This window comes from Nothobranchius furzeri, chromosome 5 (assembly GCF_043380555.1).
Source record: "Nothobranchius furzeri strain GRZ-AD chromosome 5, NfurGRZ-RIMD1, whole genome shotgun sequence".
NCBI classification, from domain to species: Eukaryota; Metazoa; Chordata; class Actinopteri; order Cyprinodontiformes; family Nothobranchiidae; genus Nothobranchius; species Nothobranchius furzeri.
In genome coordinates, this window is record NC_091745.1 from 36585137 (window position 1) to 36602734 (window position 17598).

Consider the following 17598-nt stretch of genomic DNA (forward strand, 5'->3'; position numbering starts at 1 on the left):
GATATACAGTGTTTATAAAAGCCCCTCAGACATTACTGACATGTTCTAATATTATCAGATGAAAAACTAAATTATCAGACATGCTGTCTCATCTGCTGCTTTTCTAAACTTGGAAAAAGTAACAAAACCATGTGAAAGCCACTATTTGTGGATTCTCTGAAAGTTTCCATGGAGTGTGGGACAACTTATTTTTTCATTGACCCTATTGTCTAATCTCACAGTTGAAACAAGCATCCTTAATAATCTGTGCACAGGAAGCTTACCGATGCTGTAGTAAAACAAAAGTTATAATTTATTATTAATAAAATCTTGCAGCACTAAAGCAGAAAAATGAGATTTTGCAATAAATATGCTAAATATTTACATATGAATTGTTTTAGAGCCCTTTTATTGGCAGAATTTGATATCAATTTAGTTCTTACAAAAAATGGGTCCCAACGTGGTTTGTGTGGCGTTGCCATAGTGTGACGTCATAGGCACAGATCCCCTGTCCTCTTGTTTGGAAATGGAAATATGATCACCCTATATTAAACAAACTGTCCACCCGGGCTTTTGCGCTGCACAGAGACGCTTCACTGCCTATGACTCTGAACGTCAGTTGAGAGTCAGTCTCTTGCAGACTGACCAATGAAGAGAGGGCCTCAAGTTAAGACCCTCTCCTCATTGGTCAGTCCAAACGAGGTGGGTCAAAGGTTACCCTGAGCAGGTTATGTGATGTCAGGCATTCAAGTATTGAGTATATTTACTGCATATTACAGTAAAATATTCTGTATGTGACCACATTATGGTAACCTTGGGTCGTGATGATGGGGCCCTTGAATATTGTTGCCCAGGGTACAACAAAGTGTTAATCTGGCCCTGGCCCTGCCTACGTCCTCCATTTCAACTTTAAAATGCTCACTATCCTTAAATTTCTCCCTCAGGATTTCCCGTTCCCCGCTGAAATCCAGAGCATCATACAGACAATAAAAACTGTTCAGGGCATTAGCTAATTCCCTGTCAGTGTTAAATGGGTCAAGACAGATGGTTGTATAATGTGCCTCAGAGCCATGTCCTGCAATAATTTTCATGCTAGTCCATGCTGAACCAAGTTTAAGGGTTAAGGGTAAAGGCTGTAAGACCATTTACAAGCAGCTAGATGTTCCTGTGACTACAGTTGCACATTTTATTCTGAAATTTAAGATCCATGGGACTGTAGCCAACCTCCCTGGGCATGGCCGCAGGAGGAACATTGATGGCAAATTAAAGAAATGGATAATCCAAAAAGTAACAAAAGAGCCCAGAAAAACTTCTAAGCAAAAGTGAACTACATGGGAGATGACCAAGGAGGGCACCATTGTTGAAAACAAATAAGAAAAAGCCAGACTGGAATATGCAAACGACATGTTGACAAGTCACAAAGCTTCTGGGAGAATGTCCTATGTACAGAAGAAACAAAAATGGACATTTTTGCCAAGGCACATCAGCTCTATGTTAACAGACAAATAGATGAAGCATATCAAGAAAAGAACACTGTCCCTACTGTGAGACACGGAGGAGGCCCCGTTACATATGTTCTAGGGCTGCTTTGGTGCATCTGGCACAGGGTGTCTTGAATCTCTGCAGGATACAATGAAATCTCAAGACTATCAAAGGATTCTAGAGAGAGATTTGCTGGCCAGTGTGAGAAAGCTTGGTCTCAGCTGCACATCATGACAATGACCAAAAACACGCAGCTAAAAACACCCAAGAATGGCTAAGAAGAAAACATTGGATTATTCTAAAGTTGCCTTCTATAAGTCCTGACCTCAATCCTTCTGTGGAAGGAGCTGAAACATCACATCTGGAATAGGTGCCCTTCAAACCTGTTTGTTTATGTATTTAGTAGACGCTTTTGTCTAAAGCGACTTACAAGTGATAATCGGCATGTTGCCCTTGAGGCTAACAACAACAATAACAACAAAAACAACAACAACAAACAGTTTCCAGTCAGTCATAGGTGGCAGTGAGGCAGCATGATGAATCATGGAGAGGAGGGAACAAGGAGGGGACTGTAAAGAGGGGGACGGATGCAGGGAGGGTGCTAGTTTAGAAGATGCTCTCTGAAGAGCAGGGTCTTCAGGAGTTTCTTGAAAGATGAAAAGGAAGCTCCTGTTTTGGTAGTGCTTGGTAGGTCATTCCACATTTGTGGAACGAAGCATGAGAAGAGTCTGGATTGCCCTGAGCGTGGTGTAGGCACTGCTAGCCGACGATCCTGTGATGACCGGAGTGGCCGGGCTGAGACGTAAGCCTTTGCAAGAGGATTCAGGTAGAAGGGAGCCATACCATCTCGGACTTTGTATGCTAGTGTTAGCAATTTGAATTTGATGCGTGCAGCTAGCGGTAGCAAGTGGAGCTCAATGAACAGAGGGGTGACATGTGCTCTTTTTGGCTGATTGAAGACCAGACGCGCCGCTGCGTTCTGGACCATTTGAAGAGGTTTCATAGTACAGGCTGGAAGACCAGTTAGAAGGGCATTGCAGTAGTCGAGGCAGGAGATGACAGTAGATTGCACCAGGAGCTGGGTGGCATGTTGTGTTAGGTATGGTCTGATCTTTCGTATGTTATACAGCTCAAAGCAGCATGAACGAGTAACAGAGGCAACATGATCTTTAAAGGTCAGGTGTTCATCAATCACAACACCCAGATTTCTAACTGCCTTTGAAGGAGCCAGAGATAGGAAGTCATTTTGGATTGAGATATTGAGATATTGTGCTGGGATTTAGAGAGGTTGAGTTGGAGATGGTGGGATTTAATCCATTTTGATATGTCAGAGAGACAGTTTGATATTCGTGCAGAGACAGTGAGGTCGTTCGGTGGAAAGGACAGATAGAGCTGGTTGTCGTCTGCATAGCAGTGGTAGGAGAAGCCATGTGATCGAATGATCTAACCCAGTGAGGTGGTGTATATGGCAAAGAGAAGCGGTCCTAGTACAGAGCCCTTGGGGACTCCTGTGGCAAGATGGTGCACGGTAGAGGATTGTCCAAGCCAAGATACACTGAATGATCGTCCTGTGAGGTACGATTCAAACCAGGCGCGTGCTTTCTCTGTGACGCCCATTTTAGAGAGTGTGGACAAAAGGAAGCCATGGTTGACAGTGTCAAATGCAGCCAATAAGCCGAGCAGGATAAGCACTGAGCATTTGGCAGTCGCTCTAGTTTCTTTTAAGGATTCTGTCACTGCTAACAGAGCAGTTTTAGTGGAGTGGCCCTTTTTGAACCCAGATTGGTAAGGGCCAAGCAGACAGTTTTGTGAGAGGTATTCTGTGATCTGCTTGAAAGCCACCCTTTCAATGATTTTGGACAGAAAAGGGAGGAGAGAGATAGGTCGGTAGTTCTCCACATGATTTGGAGGAAGAGATGATTTTTTTTTTAGCAGCGGTTTAACCTGAGCATGCTTGAGAGAGGTGGGAAATGTACCGGATGTCAGTGATGCGTTGAACACATGTGTGACTGCTGCAGCTACTGTAGGAGCAATAGCTTGGAGCAGTTAGTCGGAAAAAAACATACTCTGTCAATCACATACAGCAGGCCAAAATACCTGCCGAGAGGTCCAGAAGTCTCAGTGAAAGTTACAGGAATCATTTGATTGCTGTGATTGCCTCAAAAGGTTGGGCAACAAATTATTAAATTCGGTTTACAATCATTTTTGACCAGGGCAGTTCCATGAGTTTATTTTTTGAAAAAATTCCATTGAATATTGGTAGAAAACAATGTCTAAATTTCATTGGTTAAATTAAATAGATTTTTTATTTACTATTACTTTAATCAGATTCAAGTTATTTCTTTGACCATTGTGAGGTTTTCATTCGTAGCGTTAATGATTGACTACATATATGATGTTCCATATAAATACGAAATATCAATCTGATTGGTCTTTGAATGTTTAATCAGAAAACTTTAGTTTCTTTGACTATTCAGGTAATGCACACTTTACATTAATCCAGACAGTGTTAAGCATATAGTATATTGAAATGATTTTAGTTCTACTTTCCTAAACTAAATTATTGTACATGACAAAGTATAAATGAAATGATGGTTATACAGATAACATAATGAATGAAGTTATGGAATGTGAGCTAGATGCTTTAACAGAACCTTGTGAGGTAATTTTTTACACATTTATGTAAAGTGAATATTAAAACATTAATTAAACTATTACTATAAGGTGCGAATATACTGATATTAAATTGTTAAATCAGCAAACACTAACCTGGTGTAGTTTACGGTCTGAAATGGATAATTACAGGAAAAATATTCATTTTAACACATCATTGATTAATGCACATATTATTCAAACACTTAGAAATTAAACAAGAGATGATTATATGACACTTATGCAACTATCAAGTTATTTAAAAAATATTTATGATTCAAAGAAGATGAACTTCATTCAGGGTGAAAGTGCAGAACGTCTAGTCTTCCACATGACTTTTGTTCCAGCTAAGAAAAGGTAGCTAGGAATTATTATGGCTCCTTTATCTGGTGACAAGGTCTTGTGCAGTGCTTTTCTTGTTTGGGGAACTGACAGATGGGATGTTTCTGTCTGGAAATTAAAAGTGAATTTCTGGTCATTTGTGATTTAAATACTTGGCCTTTGGTACGTTACACATTCATTGACCGAAGGGTACAAACAATTTTGTCCACATCTCTAGTTCATAAAATTAACGGTTGGTAATTTCACTAAACAGTGTTTCTATCACACTCCAGTTTTACCAAGTTTTGAGGTGAAGATTGAAACAGGGCAGCGCTTCATTTTGTTGAGCAACGAACAGCTGGACTTCACCATTTCAGCAATGTAAGGTCATCTCTAGTATGAATGAATTCCTTGTGAGTAATTTTCTGTGGAAGATACAGCTCTTGCACTCCTATTTCAGAGGGTAAAATTTTGTCAGAGGAGTGGGTTAGTGGGAAACCACAGGACTGAGTCTTACTCGTTAACTCTCATGAGATACAAACTTGTTTCTAATTGTCAAACAGAAACTCAAAGCTTCCGCTGTCTTCACTCCCTCTTGTTTCTTGAGTACAAAAAGGCCACACTGATGTGTTATCTCCACAAATAACACAAGCCAGAATGTGTGCTGCCATTTGCGGCTTGTGGTGGCAAGTCAAGGTGGGCAAGGCCATAAATGCCAAATTTCCCTGTGATGTAGAAGAGGCTGATTTTTTCTGACTTGCTCATTTTCTGATCTATTTCCTGTCTGCGGCTAATGCATGCAATGGGGGTTGAAGACATTTTTTTACATTCATCATGCAAATGCAACTCAAGAGTAATCAATAGTATTTCAAGAACAAGCATTGCATGGTTTCTCAGTGAACAAGACCTTTGATCACTGACAATGTTTTTCCTATTAGATCCTCCATTTGAAACCTAAACCTAATTTGAAAAACAAATGTTCAAATGTAAACCCACTCTGCTTAACACAGATTCCATTGTCTATTTATTCCTGACTTTTTGCTTAAACTATTTAATTTAACACCTCCCTGGGCTGACTCCTTCTCTTGGTGGAGGGGTTTGAGTATCCCAATGATCCTATAGGAGCTAAGGTTTCTGAGGCTTTATGCCTCTGGTACGGTCACCCATGGCAAACAGGTCCTAGGTGAGGGATCAGACAAAGGCAACCCAAAGACCCCTTATGAAGAAAAATATAAATGCAAACAATGTTCCCTCGCCCGGATGTGGGTCAACAGGGCCCCCCTGGAGCCAGGCTTGGAGGCGGGGCAAGTTGGCGAGCGCCTGGTTGGCGAGCGCCTGGTTGCTGAGCGCCTGGTTGCCGAGCTTTCACCCATAGAGCCTGGCCAGGCATGGCTCAAAGAGGAAACGTGGGCCTCCCTTCCCATGGGCTCACTACTGGTGGGAGGGGCCAAAGGGGTCGGGTGCAGTGTGTGACGGGTGGTAGCCGAGAACGGGGACCTTGGTGATCTGATCCTCAGCTACAGAAGCTGGCTCTTGGCACGTGGAATGTCACCTCTTTGGTGGGGAAGGAGCCTGACTTGGTGTAGTGAGGTTGAGAGGTTCCGACTAAATATAGTCGGACTCACCTCAAAGCATGGCTCTGGCTCCGGAACCAGTTTCCTTAAAAAGGGTTGGACACTCTACCACTCTGGAGTTGCTCCCACTGAGAGGTGCCGAGCAGGGCTGGGCTACTAGTTGTCCCCCATCTTAGCTGTACGTTGGGGGTTACCTCGGTGAACAAGATGGTGGTCACGGAGGCAAACACCCGGACATGGGAGGAGTTTGGTGAGACCATGGAGCAAGACTTCTGCACGGCTTCGAGGAGATTCTGTTCCACCATCCGGTGCCTCAGGAGGGGAAAGCAGTGCACTACCAACACTGTTTATAGTGGGGATGGTGTGCTGCTGACCTCTACTTGGGACATTGTGGATTGGTGGGCAGAGTACTTTGAAGACCTCCTCAGTCCCACCGACATGTCTTCCAGTGAGGAAGCAGAGTCCGGAGACTTTCTCCGATCTCTGGGGCAGAGGTCACTGAGGTGGTCAAAAAGCCTCCAGGGGTGGATGAGATCCGCTCGGAGTTTAAGGCTCTGGATGAGGTAAGGCTGTGTTGGCTGCAATGTTGCGTGGACATCAGGGGCAGTTCCACTGGACTGGCAGGCCGGGGTGGTGGTTCCCCTATTTAAAAAGGGGGACTGCAGGGTGTGTTCCAACTACAGGGGGATCACACTCCTGAGCCTCCCTGGTAAGGTCTATTCAGAGGTTCTGGAGAGGAGGGTCCTCAAAATTGTCGAACCTCTGATTCAGGAGGAGCAATGTGGTTTTTGTCCTGGCCGTGGAACACTTGACTAGCTCTATACCCTTAGGGAGATCCTGGAGGGCGAGTGAGAGTTTGCCCAGTTTACATGTATTTTGTGGATTTGGAGAAGGCGTTGAATCGCTTCCCTCGGGGGGCCCTGTGGGGGGTACTCCGGTAAGATGGGGTACCAGGCCCTCTGATACGGGCTGTTAGGTCCCTGTATGACCAGTGTCAGAGCTTGGTCCACACTGCTGGTAGTAAGTCGGGCTCGTTCCCAGTGAGAGTTGGACTCCGCCAAGGCTGCCCTTTGTCACCGATTCTGTTCATAACCTTTATGGACAGAATTTCTAGGTGCAGCCAAGGTGTTAAGGGATCTGTTTTGGTGTCTCTGCTTTTTGCAGATGAAGTGGTCCTGTTGGTTTCATCAGAACATGATCTCCAGCTTTTACTAGAGCGGTTCACAGCCGAGTGTGAAGCAGCTGGGCTGAGAACCAGCTACTCAAAATCTGAGACCATGGTCTTGAGTTGGAAAAGGGTAGAATGTCTTCTCCAGGTCAGAGACGAGGTTCTACCTCAAGTGGAGGAGTTTAAGTATCTTGGGGTCTTGTTCACGAGTGATGGAAAGCTGGAGCGCGAGATCGATAGGTGGATTGGTGCTGTGTCTGCAGTGATGCAGGCGTTGTACTGCTCTGTCATGGTAAAGGACTGAGCCAGAAGGCAAAGCTCTCAATTTACCGGTCGATCCACACTCCTAGCCTCACCTATGGCCATGAGCTTTGGGTAGTGACCATAAGAACAAGATTGTGAATACAAACGGCCAAAATTAGTTTTCTCCGCTTGACTTGGGCTGGTGCCCCCATGACCCGACTCTGGATAGGCCGAAGAAAATGGATGGATGGATGGATGGATATTTAATTTGACAAACACTGTGCTTTTTTAAAAATACAGTCTGCATATGAGTATTTACAGCTACTCAAGCAAAAAAAATTGTTTTGCCATTTTAGTAAAGCTAATATCTGAGCTGCATGTCGTTGTCAGTAACATTACATCTGTCTTTGACTCAGCCTCTACACAATTTTTTTAGGTACTCATATGGTGAGAAAGTCAATGGGTCTTATCACAGCCAATTCAGAGTGCTAAGAAAAGGTGCAACACACAACAGTAAAGAGGTTGACATTATCAAGGGACTGGAGCTGATTGGCTTGGTAAAGAAACATGATTTATTTTCAGTTTGTTATACATACTTTCAATATATGAGATGTTTAGTCTATTAACATTGTTATCCCATCTCTTTAAAACATTGCACCTTTTTTCAGGTCCAGGATGGAACAGCAGATGTTGCTCTTCCGTTAGAAAAGATCAACTCGGAACTTGAAAAACAGTGGAACCTAACCCTCTCTAACTTGCAGGAAGATGGATTCCAAATTCACGTGAGGGTATTTGTCACAAACATTAAAAGTAAGAAAGGAACTATTGAATGTAGTTTCACTATAAAGCAGTGTAAAAGCCAACAAATGTTCAATGTGAAGACAACTGCATTTATGTCATGTGTTTGCAGCATTATGCATCTTGAGTGAATGCAGCCAGACACTTTATTATATTATAGTTATAGATCCAGAACACTATATGTTAATTACAGTTATAGATCTACCCTAGAAGTTTCTATACATTTGTGTGTGGTATGTGCTAGTCAAAAAGTACAAAAACAGTCTCATTGTTACATTGAGCTTATTAATACTGTACAAACACTGTCACGAAATGCTCACCCCTCCACTTGGGTATCTTCCCTGGATCTGCATCCACCGGAACCAGAAATTTGCTTGAGGAAACGAGACTATGCAAAACACCAGTTGTGTTTTTTTTAGGTCCAAACATTTGTTGTTGTCCTCGACTTCAACTGGTGTTTTTCTTTTCTGGCTCTGGTTGTTTGTCCTAAAGTTGAAGTGGTAGCAGCCAGCTGTTGCCTTCTCAGGTATTGTTGAGCAGAGAAGCTGTCACACCAGCAGTGAAAGCCTGTCCATAGCAGGCACTAGGGCACAGCCCCACCAGTCTCTCAGGAAGAAGGAGAAGAAGATGGAAATCGCAAAATATTTTTTAAAATACATGAAAATTCAACTAGACAATCTATACAGATTATAAGTCCTGTGTATGATCTGCACTTAGTGTAGTTTAAAAATGTTCTCTCTAACTTTACATGACCAAATCATCTTGTGACGTATTTCCTGTTTCTTTTGGGTGCAGCAGTCTTTACCATAGGCCTACGGTATAACTGGCGCATGTGAGCTGGATCCTATACAAAAATTAGGAGAGCCTTTGGGCCCAGACGTTTGCAACCGAAACCAGGCGGAGTCTCATCTAACCTATTTAACTTAATGAATGAAACCCTGTCTGAAATTTTATTATATGTTTTGTTTACATTTCTTGATTGAGGTGGTGAAATACAAGAGGCAGAAGTTTATCTACCAATCGTCTCTCAGAAATACAACATAGATCTGTCTCGAACCCGCTCTCATTTTGTTCCTGGATTTCCACTTGATGTGATGGTATGTCAGAGATCAGCAAATGAGTAAACTGCTTGTTACATGAACTTAATTATTTCTAAAAGTATTTTCCTTCATAGGTGGTCATGCGGCTTCCTGATGGTACCCCAGCAGTTGGTGTGCCACTAAACATTACTGTACAAGATCCCCCAATGGAAATTTGGCAAGGCACCACTGATGTGGAGGGAATGGTGTCCCCTGTCTTTAATATCCCGAATGCTGCTAAGATTACAGTGAAAGTTAGTATTCACAAATGCATGTAGTGGTTTCAATAAATCCTGTTTGACTTATTCTGAACTTTTTCCACTTCTGCGTCCTACAGGTGTCAGCTGATGGTCTCCAAGAGGAAAAAATTATAGAAAAGGTTTCATCACCAAGTAACAGCTACCTTTACATGTCAACCTCCAACAAAGTGTACACTGTTGAAGAGAACTTTTCCATAACATTCAACACTGTTAATGGCCCGAGAGAGGGATTTATATATTATATGGTGAAGAGCACAAGTGACTAAATAGAACATTTTTGTAATTTTTGTTCAGTTATAATGTTTTGTTATTATTCTTTGTTGCAGGTCTTAAGCCGTGGTATCATAATACAAACTGGCTCACTTCAACTTGGAATAAATGTTAAACACAACTTCAAGATTACGGCTAACATGGTTCCATCTTTCCGTGTGATTGGTTATTTTCACAGTGAGAACGGTTTCATCATAGCTGACTCTGTGTGGGTTGATGTCAGAGATCAATGCGAGATGAACGTTGAGGTCACGGTGAGTAAACTTACAGGATCTTACCTCAATTGACCAAATAAGTTTGTTAATTATTTGCATGTGTAAGACTATGGGGGATTGAATAGTGAATTGGTAAATTCAATGCATTTATTTAGCATCTTTTAAAATCCTAGAACTCCCTCTAAGGCAATTTACAACACAACACTCATTGAACCACGCTTGCATGAATTCACATGCTGGTGATGTGCCACAATGTAGCCACAACAGCACTGGTGGCTAAATGACAGAGTTGGGGCTGTTGTACACAGAGCTTAATTTGAGCCGGATCTTGCCGGAATAAGATCCGGGAACTGTCTTATTTTGAAAGGACCATTCCGGCAACAGTCTGCTAGGTTCTGGCAACTCACGCGATCAACTTGTGCTATACGCAGGGTCTGAATTACGAGTGAGCTAAAGGGAGCCCAGCTCACCTGAAAGGGTGACAGGCTCCCCTGGAAGCCCTCAAGTTACACATCGAGGGGGAGGCCTAAAACGATCCTGGTTCTACTTATATTACATTGTCTATGTGGACTCTCTGGGGATTATTTTTACCTGAGAGGTACAGAGCTCTGATCGTTGATGCGCTCCAGACAGATGCGTCCTGAGCACGGCCACAGTAACAACATCAAAGTGTCTCCACCTCAAAAACAAACTTAATACACGATCGTTTATGTAGGCTCACATCCTTTCATGCTTTCTGTCTTTTATTTGTGCCTGATGCGTTTTGCTGCTGCAGAGCGAAGCGCATCACCTGTTCCGTCCTCCGGTGACTTCACCTCACAGGTGCGGCCGGCTCGCACCCTGCTATTTTTGTGGTCGGTAGATCTTTTTAACTGCAATTCAAAGGTAACTCATGAGGTGAAAAATATGAAGCCAGTGTAAAAGGTTAATTTACATGTTATTTAATGAACCATGAGGCATGAGATTCTATAGAAAATAAGAAATCAATCTGATGGATCTTTGGGTACTTTTAACCAGAAGATTGGAACTTTTTATTGCAGGGATTATGTAACACTTCGTATTAACTCAGAGACAACAGAAGAGAGAGCCAAGTTTAATAAGTTTAAAGATTTATTACTAAACAAATTAAAACTAGACTAAGTTTAAACACTAAATGTATGGTGTAACTAAGGTGAAGTGAGACGGAGAATGGTGTAATGTGGAATGTTGTTCAGAACCAGCAAATCCGGAGAAACGATAAGTTCTGATGGGAGTGAAGGTGATGTCTTCGCGCTAAGCTTTGATTCGGAGATTCATAAACACATAAGACGCCATCTTGTCACTTCACACATACCCTTAGAATGAGACCTCCGTACAGATCCAGGCTGCCAGGTCCTCGAACCCCTCTTTCGGTCCGGAGCCGATGAAACAGCGTCAGCAGTACGACAGACTAGTCTTTGGATTGTCTCCAGGTAAAAAGCGACAGTTGGTTGACAGCGTCAGATGGACCCGGAGGGTCAATGAGTTCAGCTTTTATTCTGAAAGGAACCGTTGCTTGGTTGGTAAAATGCAACAGGTTTCATCCAGCTTGTCGTTGGTTCTTTCGGCTGAAGAGGAAAATTACGGATTGGCCACTCCGACAACTTCTCTAGAACGCTTTGAACCGGCATTAAAGATGACGTGGGCTTAGTTTTATACTTCAGATGTTTTGGTTTATGGTCGAATGAAAAGAGGACAGATTTACCAAGCACCACCAAAACCACGCCTCCGTCAGATCTGGCAGATTCTGATTGGGTCAGTAAAAGCAATGTGTCATGTCTTAACGCTACGTGTGATCAGTCTAACGGAAACATTTAAATTTATATTACTTATTATATTCTATAGGATTATAATAAAGTAATTAATATTTTCATTTCACAAATTGGTTTACATTTTATTATTGACTAACTCTTTGTTTGATTAGCTTATTAAAAATAGAGTTCTTTGATTTATTAAAAAGAATGAGTCCTTTGTCTTCATTATTCTCTTGAGCTGGAAATGAAAACAGTTTGGAGCAAATGCGTGAGACCTTGAGGCAATATCTCATGCAGATTAGTTCTTGCTGAGGAGAGGGGAAATGACTTTTAGGTGGAAAACAGTCATTTCATTCTGTTACACCAGGTAGCAGTTTTTCTTTAGGATTGAGATGAGATGCAGGAAGATAAGACAGAGACAGGACAGAAAAATAGTCAAACAAGAAAACAAGTTTGTTTTTGTACCTGGTGGTTGCAACAAACAGACACTATTGAAAGTAATCAGAAGTGAGGAACAAAAAATGAAAATATTCTTTCAATGTTTAGATCAGCAGGAACTCTGAGAGGCTGGAGGCGCATCAGCGAGTTTGCGGCCGCTGCGCAGGGGGAGGGGGGAGAGGGCTGAAGCAGGGGAACAATGAGTACGTTTACATGCAGCCAATATCTGGGTTATGATCGGGTTAAGGTCGGTATTCGGGTTTTTGAGTTGATCAGAATAACCCGTTTACAAGCATAAATAGATAAAGAGTTACCCCAAGCTTGCATAACCCGATCTAAATGCGGACGTTGGGGTAGTGTCACGATGTATGGACTACGTCCAGACGCAATATGCATCATCTCCGGTTCTTCTTGTTCTGGCATCCGTGAAAACAACAACATGTTTCCCAGTTCAGAAGAGATAGCGACCGCGTTTGTTTGCGCTTTAGTTTCCTCGTCACTCCAAAAGTGTGGTGCTGTGCCGCGACTCGCCATGTTGCTCCCAACTTGTTGTTTACTTCCGGTGTTATGGCGCATACAAGACGTCTCGCTACTCAAAAGACCAAGATTCCTTGCGAACAGAGCATGCGCAGAACACACGCTTTGATGGGGATATCCCGGTATGCGTTTACACGACCAAACATTCGGGTTAGAAAAGGGTTACCCCAGGTGTAGTAACCGGGTTTTTAAAAACCCGGTTATGAGCATATCCGGGTTTTTGGCGGTGTTTACATGGCCGTGCGGAACCGGGTTATTGCAAATATTCGGGTTTTAAAAGGGTTACTGGCTGCATGTAAACGCACTGAGTAAAGATGCAAAAACTACCATTGTTAAAAGAAATGTGTGTTCACTTTGAAAATGTGGGTGCAATTTTTCGTTGTCAAAAACTCCAGCGAACCAACCCGGACAATATTATGCTGATTTGCCGACACAGTTTGTCTTCTAAAAAGGGCTTATGAGTATGTGCTGCTGTAGCAAGTGAATTTCCCCACTGTTGAATCAATGAAGTCTATTTTATTCTTTTATGTTTTTTCATCACAGCCTTGAAAACTACAAGTGAGGTTTTAAAACCAGTGCATGTGCTTTTCTGTAGAGGGTTACAGACAGAGACAGTTCCCCACAGATGACAGGGTTTGTTTCTTCCATCAAACAGTCACAGGTCAAGTTTAAAATTAATAAAACAACTGTTGATGCTTGCAAACACTTTATTTAGGTCTGCTTGGCATTTTTGCGTAACTCCAACTATGAACAGAAGTAACCAGGATCCACAAGGATAATATCGGTCAAAAGTGTTATTTGAACAGCCACCTTATTGTGGTGGAGGAGTTTGAGTGCCCCAAGGATCCTAGGACCTGTGTTGTCTGGGGCACTTTGTGCCGTTGGTAGGGCCACCCATGGCAAATTGGTCTTAGGTGAAGGGTGAGACAAAGTGCGGTTCAGAAGACTCTTCATGGAAGTACCCAGCCCAGAGGGTTACCGGGGTCCCACCCTGGAGCCAAACCTGGGGTTGGGGCCTGTGGGCAAGCGCCTGGTGGCCGAGTGCCTGGTGCCCATGGGACCTGGCCTGGCCCAGCCCAAACTGGATACATGGGCTCATCCACCTGTGGACCCAACCCATGCAGGAGAAACATGAAGTGTCCGGTGCAATGTGAATCATTTAGCAGACCAAGGCAGGAGCTTTGGCGGTCCGATCCCCGGACACAAAAAACTAGCTTTTGGGAGGTAATGAACGTTACCTCTCTGGCGGGGAAGGAGCTGGAGCTTGTGGAAGAGGTTGAGTGGTACCAGCTAGATAGAGTTGGACTCACCTCGACACAGCATTGGCTCGAGAACCCAAGCCCTTGAGAGGGGTTGGACTCTCTTTTATGCTGGAATTGCTCTGGGTGAGAGGCGGAGGGCTGGGGTGAGCTTTCTGACTCTCCACAAGGCTCTCTGCCTGTATGTTGGGGGTTTCTGCTGGGGATGAAAGGGTAGCTTCCCTGAGCCTTCAGGTCAGGAAACAGGTCCTGACTGTTGTTTGTGCCTATGCACCAAATAGCTGTTCAGAGTACCCACCCTTTTTGGAGTCCCTGGGACGATTACTAGATGGTGCTCCAACTGGGGACTTCATAGTCCTGCTAGGGGACTTTAATGCTCTCTTTGGCAATGGTAGCGTGACCTGGAATGGCGTAATTGGGAGGAACGGCCCGCCCAATCTTAACTCGAGTGGCGTTCTGTTATTGGATTTCTCCACAAGTCGCAGTTTGGCCATAACAAAGACCATGTTCAAACATAAGGATGCCCATCGGTATACCTGATACCAGGGCAGCCTAGGTTACAGGTCAATGATTGACCTGTATCATCAGATGATACAACTGTATCATCAGTTGTATCATCTGAGCTGAGACTGTATGTTTTGGACACTCGAGTAAAGAGAGGAGCGGAGCTGTCAACTGACCACCACTTGCTGGTAAGCTGCATCAGCAGGCAGGGGAAGATGCTGCGCAGACCTGGTAAACCCAAACGTTTTGTGAGGGTCTGCTGGGAACGCCTGGCAGATGAACATGTCCAGATGGTTTTCAACTCCCACCTCCGGCAGGGCTTTGACCACGTCCTGAGAGCAGTGGGGGCCGTTGAGTCCAAATGGGCCTTGTTTCGCTCTGCTTGTTGAGGCGGCAGTTGCTAGCTGTGGTTGCAAGGTGGCCGGTGCCAGTCCTGGCAGTAACCACCTTACCTGATGGTGGACACCAGAGGTTAAGGGAGTTGTCGAGCTGAAGATGGAGGCCTACAGGGCATGACTGCTCTATGGATCTACAAAGGCAGCAGACAGGTACCGGAGGGCCAAGTAGGGTGCAGCAGTGGCAGGTTCAAAGGCAAAATCTCTGGCGTGGGAGGAGTTTGGCGAGACCATGGAGAAAGACTATTGATCGGCTCCAAAAAGGTTCTGGCAAACCATCTGACACCCCAGGGGGGGAAGCCAGTAACTTGCTCACACTGTACACAGTGGGGATGGGGAGCTGTTGATGTCAACTGGGGCTATAGTTGGGTGGTGGACGAAATACTTTGAGAAGCTCCTCAATTCCACTGACACGCATCGCGAGGAGGAACCAGAGGAGACCTGGGGATGGACTATCCGATCTCTGGGGCAGAAGTCACTGATGTAGTCAAAGAACTATGCGCTGGCAGAACCCCTGGGGTGGATGAGATCTGACCTGTGTAGGACTGTCTTGGTTGACAAGTCTCTGTAACGTTGCCTGGTCATCAGGGGCAGTTCCTGTGGAGTGGCAGACCTGGGTGGTGGTCCTATTTTTTAAAAACTGGGACCAGAGGGTGTGTTCCAACTATAAGGGTATCACACTATTCAGCCTCCCGGGAAAGGGTTAGGGTTAGGGTTAGGGTAGGTTAGGGTTAGGGTAGACACTTCTATCAGGGATAGAAGTGTCTGAAACAAGTTTTCTCCACAGGGTGGCTGGGCTCAGCCTTAAGGATAAGATGATGAGCTCGGACATTCAGGAGTGACTCAGAGTAGAGCTGCTGCTCCTCCATATTGAGAGGAGTCAGTTGAGGTGGTTTGGGCATCTTGTTAGGATGCCGCCTGAATGCCTACTCAGAGAGGTCTTTCAGGCATGTCCTGCTGGCAGGAGGCCCCCTGGTTGACTCAGGACATGTTGGAGTAAGTACATCTCCGAACTGGCCCAGGAACGCCTTGGGGTCCTACCGGAGGAGCTGGTGGAGGTGGCCGGGGAGAGGACAGTTTGGAACTTCCTAGGTGGGATGCTGCCCCACGACCCGGACCCGGAAAGGCGGAAGAGGGCGAGACGAGAGACGAGAAGAATAAAAATGCAGTGATTATGACCTTCATCTGATACTTGGGGTCAGAAGAGGACATTCCTCACATTGCAAATACTAAACTTTTATATTGCTGAGTTGCAGAAATTGTACTGTTTTAGGATTGCTTGTTTAGAGACACTTCCCATATATAAAGCATTTTTTTATCTTCATAGGTGGAGAATAAAGGACAGCCTCGGCCTGCCCAATCATTGGTGCTACAATTAGATTTGCATGGTCAGTCAGCTAAGGTGGCGTTGCTGGCTGTGGATAAAGCCTTTTATGGTCTCAAAGCTGATAATAAACTAACAGCCAAACAGGTGATAATTCTTAATACTTCTTTTTATTTCCTTTGTTTTTAGGTATTTTAAATGCCCAATATAGCAAACCCAAGCTTCTGCTTTTCTTGTAACAGGTATTCTCTTCCATGAAGTCATATGACCAAGGATGTACATATAATGGAGGAATAAACACATCATCAGTGCTTATGGAGGCTGGTCTAGCTTTTTCATCCCGATCTGAACAGCAGTGGAGGAGGAGTGAGTTATAAACCAATGTATACATCATTTACTTAAAGAGCAAGTCACCCCCCAAAAACTTTTTTTTTGCTGATAAACTAAATTAACGAGTGTCTAATCGTGCTGCAGACACATGTCATCAATAATTTGGCACTTCAGTGCATCTTAGTTAAAATTTAAATATTCTGCCTAAAACTGGCAGTGTTGTGCCGTTGTCAGGTAAAAACTCTGCACTGTATTTTAAATTAAATCTGCCACCGCTATTGGCTAAGAGGTATGCTATGATGTAAACTGGTACATTACGATGTCACAATGCTGTCGTGAGCCTGTGTGTGTGTATGTGTGTATTTGTTAGCAGCTCCGCCTTCTCGGTCTGCCAGGCAACAGCATTTGTTGCATTTTTCAAACATGAAGTGGGAGTGGAGTTAGACTCTGGTAGGGGTTGACTTGCTCTTTAAACGTATACATCTGTCTCATGTGATTTAGATGTGATGCTACATTATCCCTAGAATGTAATCAAGGTTTAACAGTATGCCTAAAAGTGTGGGTGGTATGGTCCAGGTGTTTTATTTATTAATTTTTTTGTATGGTCCAGGTTTTAATTTCAAGGTTTGGGTCTTTTTCAGCACAGTGAGGGAAAAAGAGAAAAAAAAGTGTCTCTCTTATGTAAACAGGTATGTTTAGATTCTCAAAAATATTTAGGAATCTTCTTACTGATTGGCTTAATGAACTGACCTGTATTGGAATGTTTACTGTGTGAAGTGCCTTAAGACGACTCTTGTCGTGATTTGGTGCTATATAAATAAACTTAATTGAATTCTCCAACAAAAACTTGTCAGAGAAAAATTAAATAAATAAAACAAAACAAAACAAACTAAAAAAGAACATGTAACAGTTCAATACACACACACACACACACACACACATATATATATATATATATATGTAGAGAGAGAGAGAGAGAGAGAGAGAGAGAGAGAGAG

The 17598-nt window shown here is 43.6% G+C and overlaps 1 protein-coding gene across 1 annotated transcript in view; it reads left to right on the top strand.

Moving 5' to 3' along the window:
* Positions 1-17598, top strand: part of c4b (complement C4B (Chido/Rodgers blood group)) — a 59345-nt gene that overhangs the window by 11918 nt on the left and 29829 nt on the right. The window contains exons 8-16 of the mRNA XM_054740320.2: positions 4728-4815; positions 7856-7976; positions 8088-8229; positions 9202-9314; positions 9392-9550; positions 9634-9801; positions 9883-10080; positions 16274-16417; positions 16513-16636. Of these exons, the coding sequence (XP_054596295.2) occupies positions 4728-4815; positions 7856-7976; positions 8088-8229; positions 9202-9314; positions 9392-9550; positions 9634-9801; positions 9883-10080; positions 16274-16417; positions 16513-16636 (1257 nt within the window). The remainder of the gene's footprint in view (positions 1-4727; positions 4816-7855; positions 7977-8087; positions 8230-9201; positions 9315-9391; positions 9551-9633; positions 9802-9882; positions 10081-16273; positions 16418-16512; positions 16637-17598) is intronic.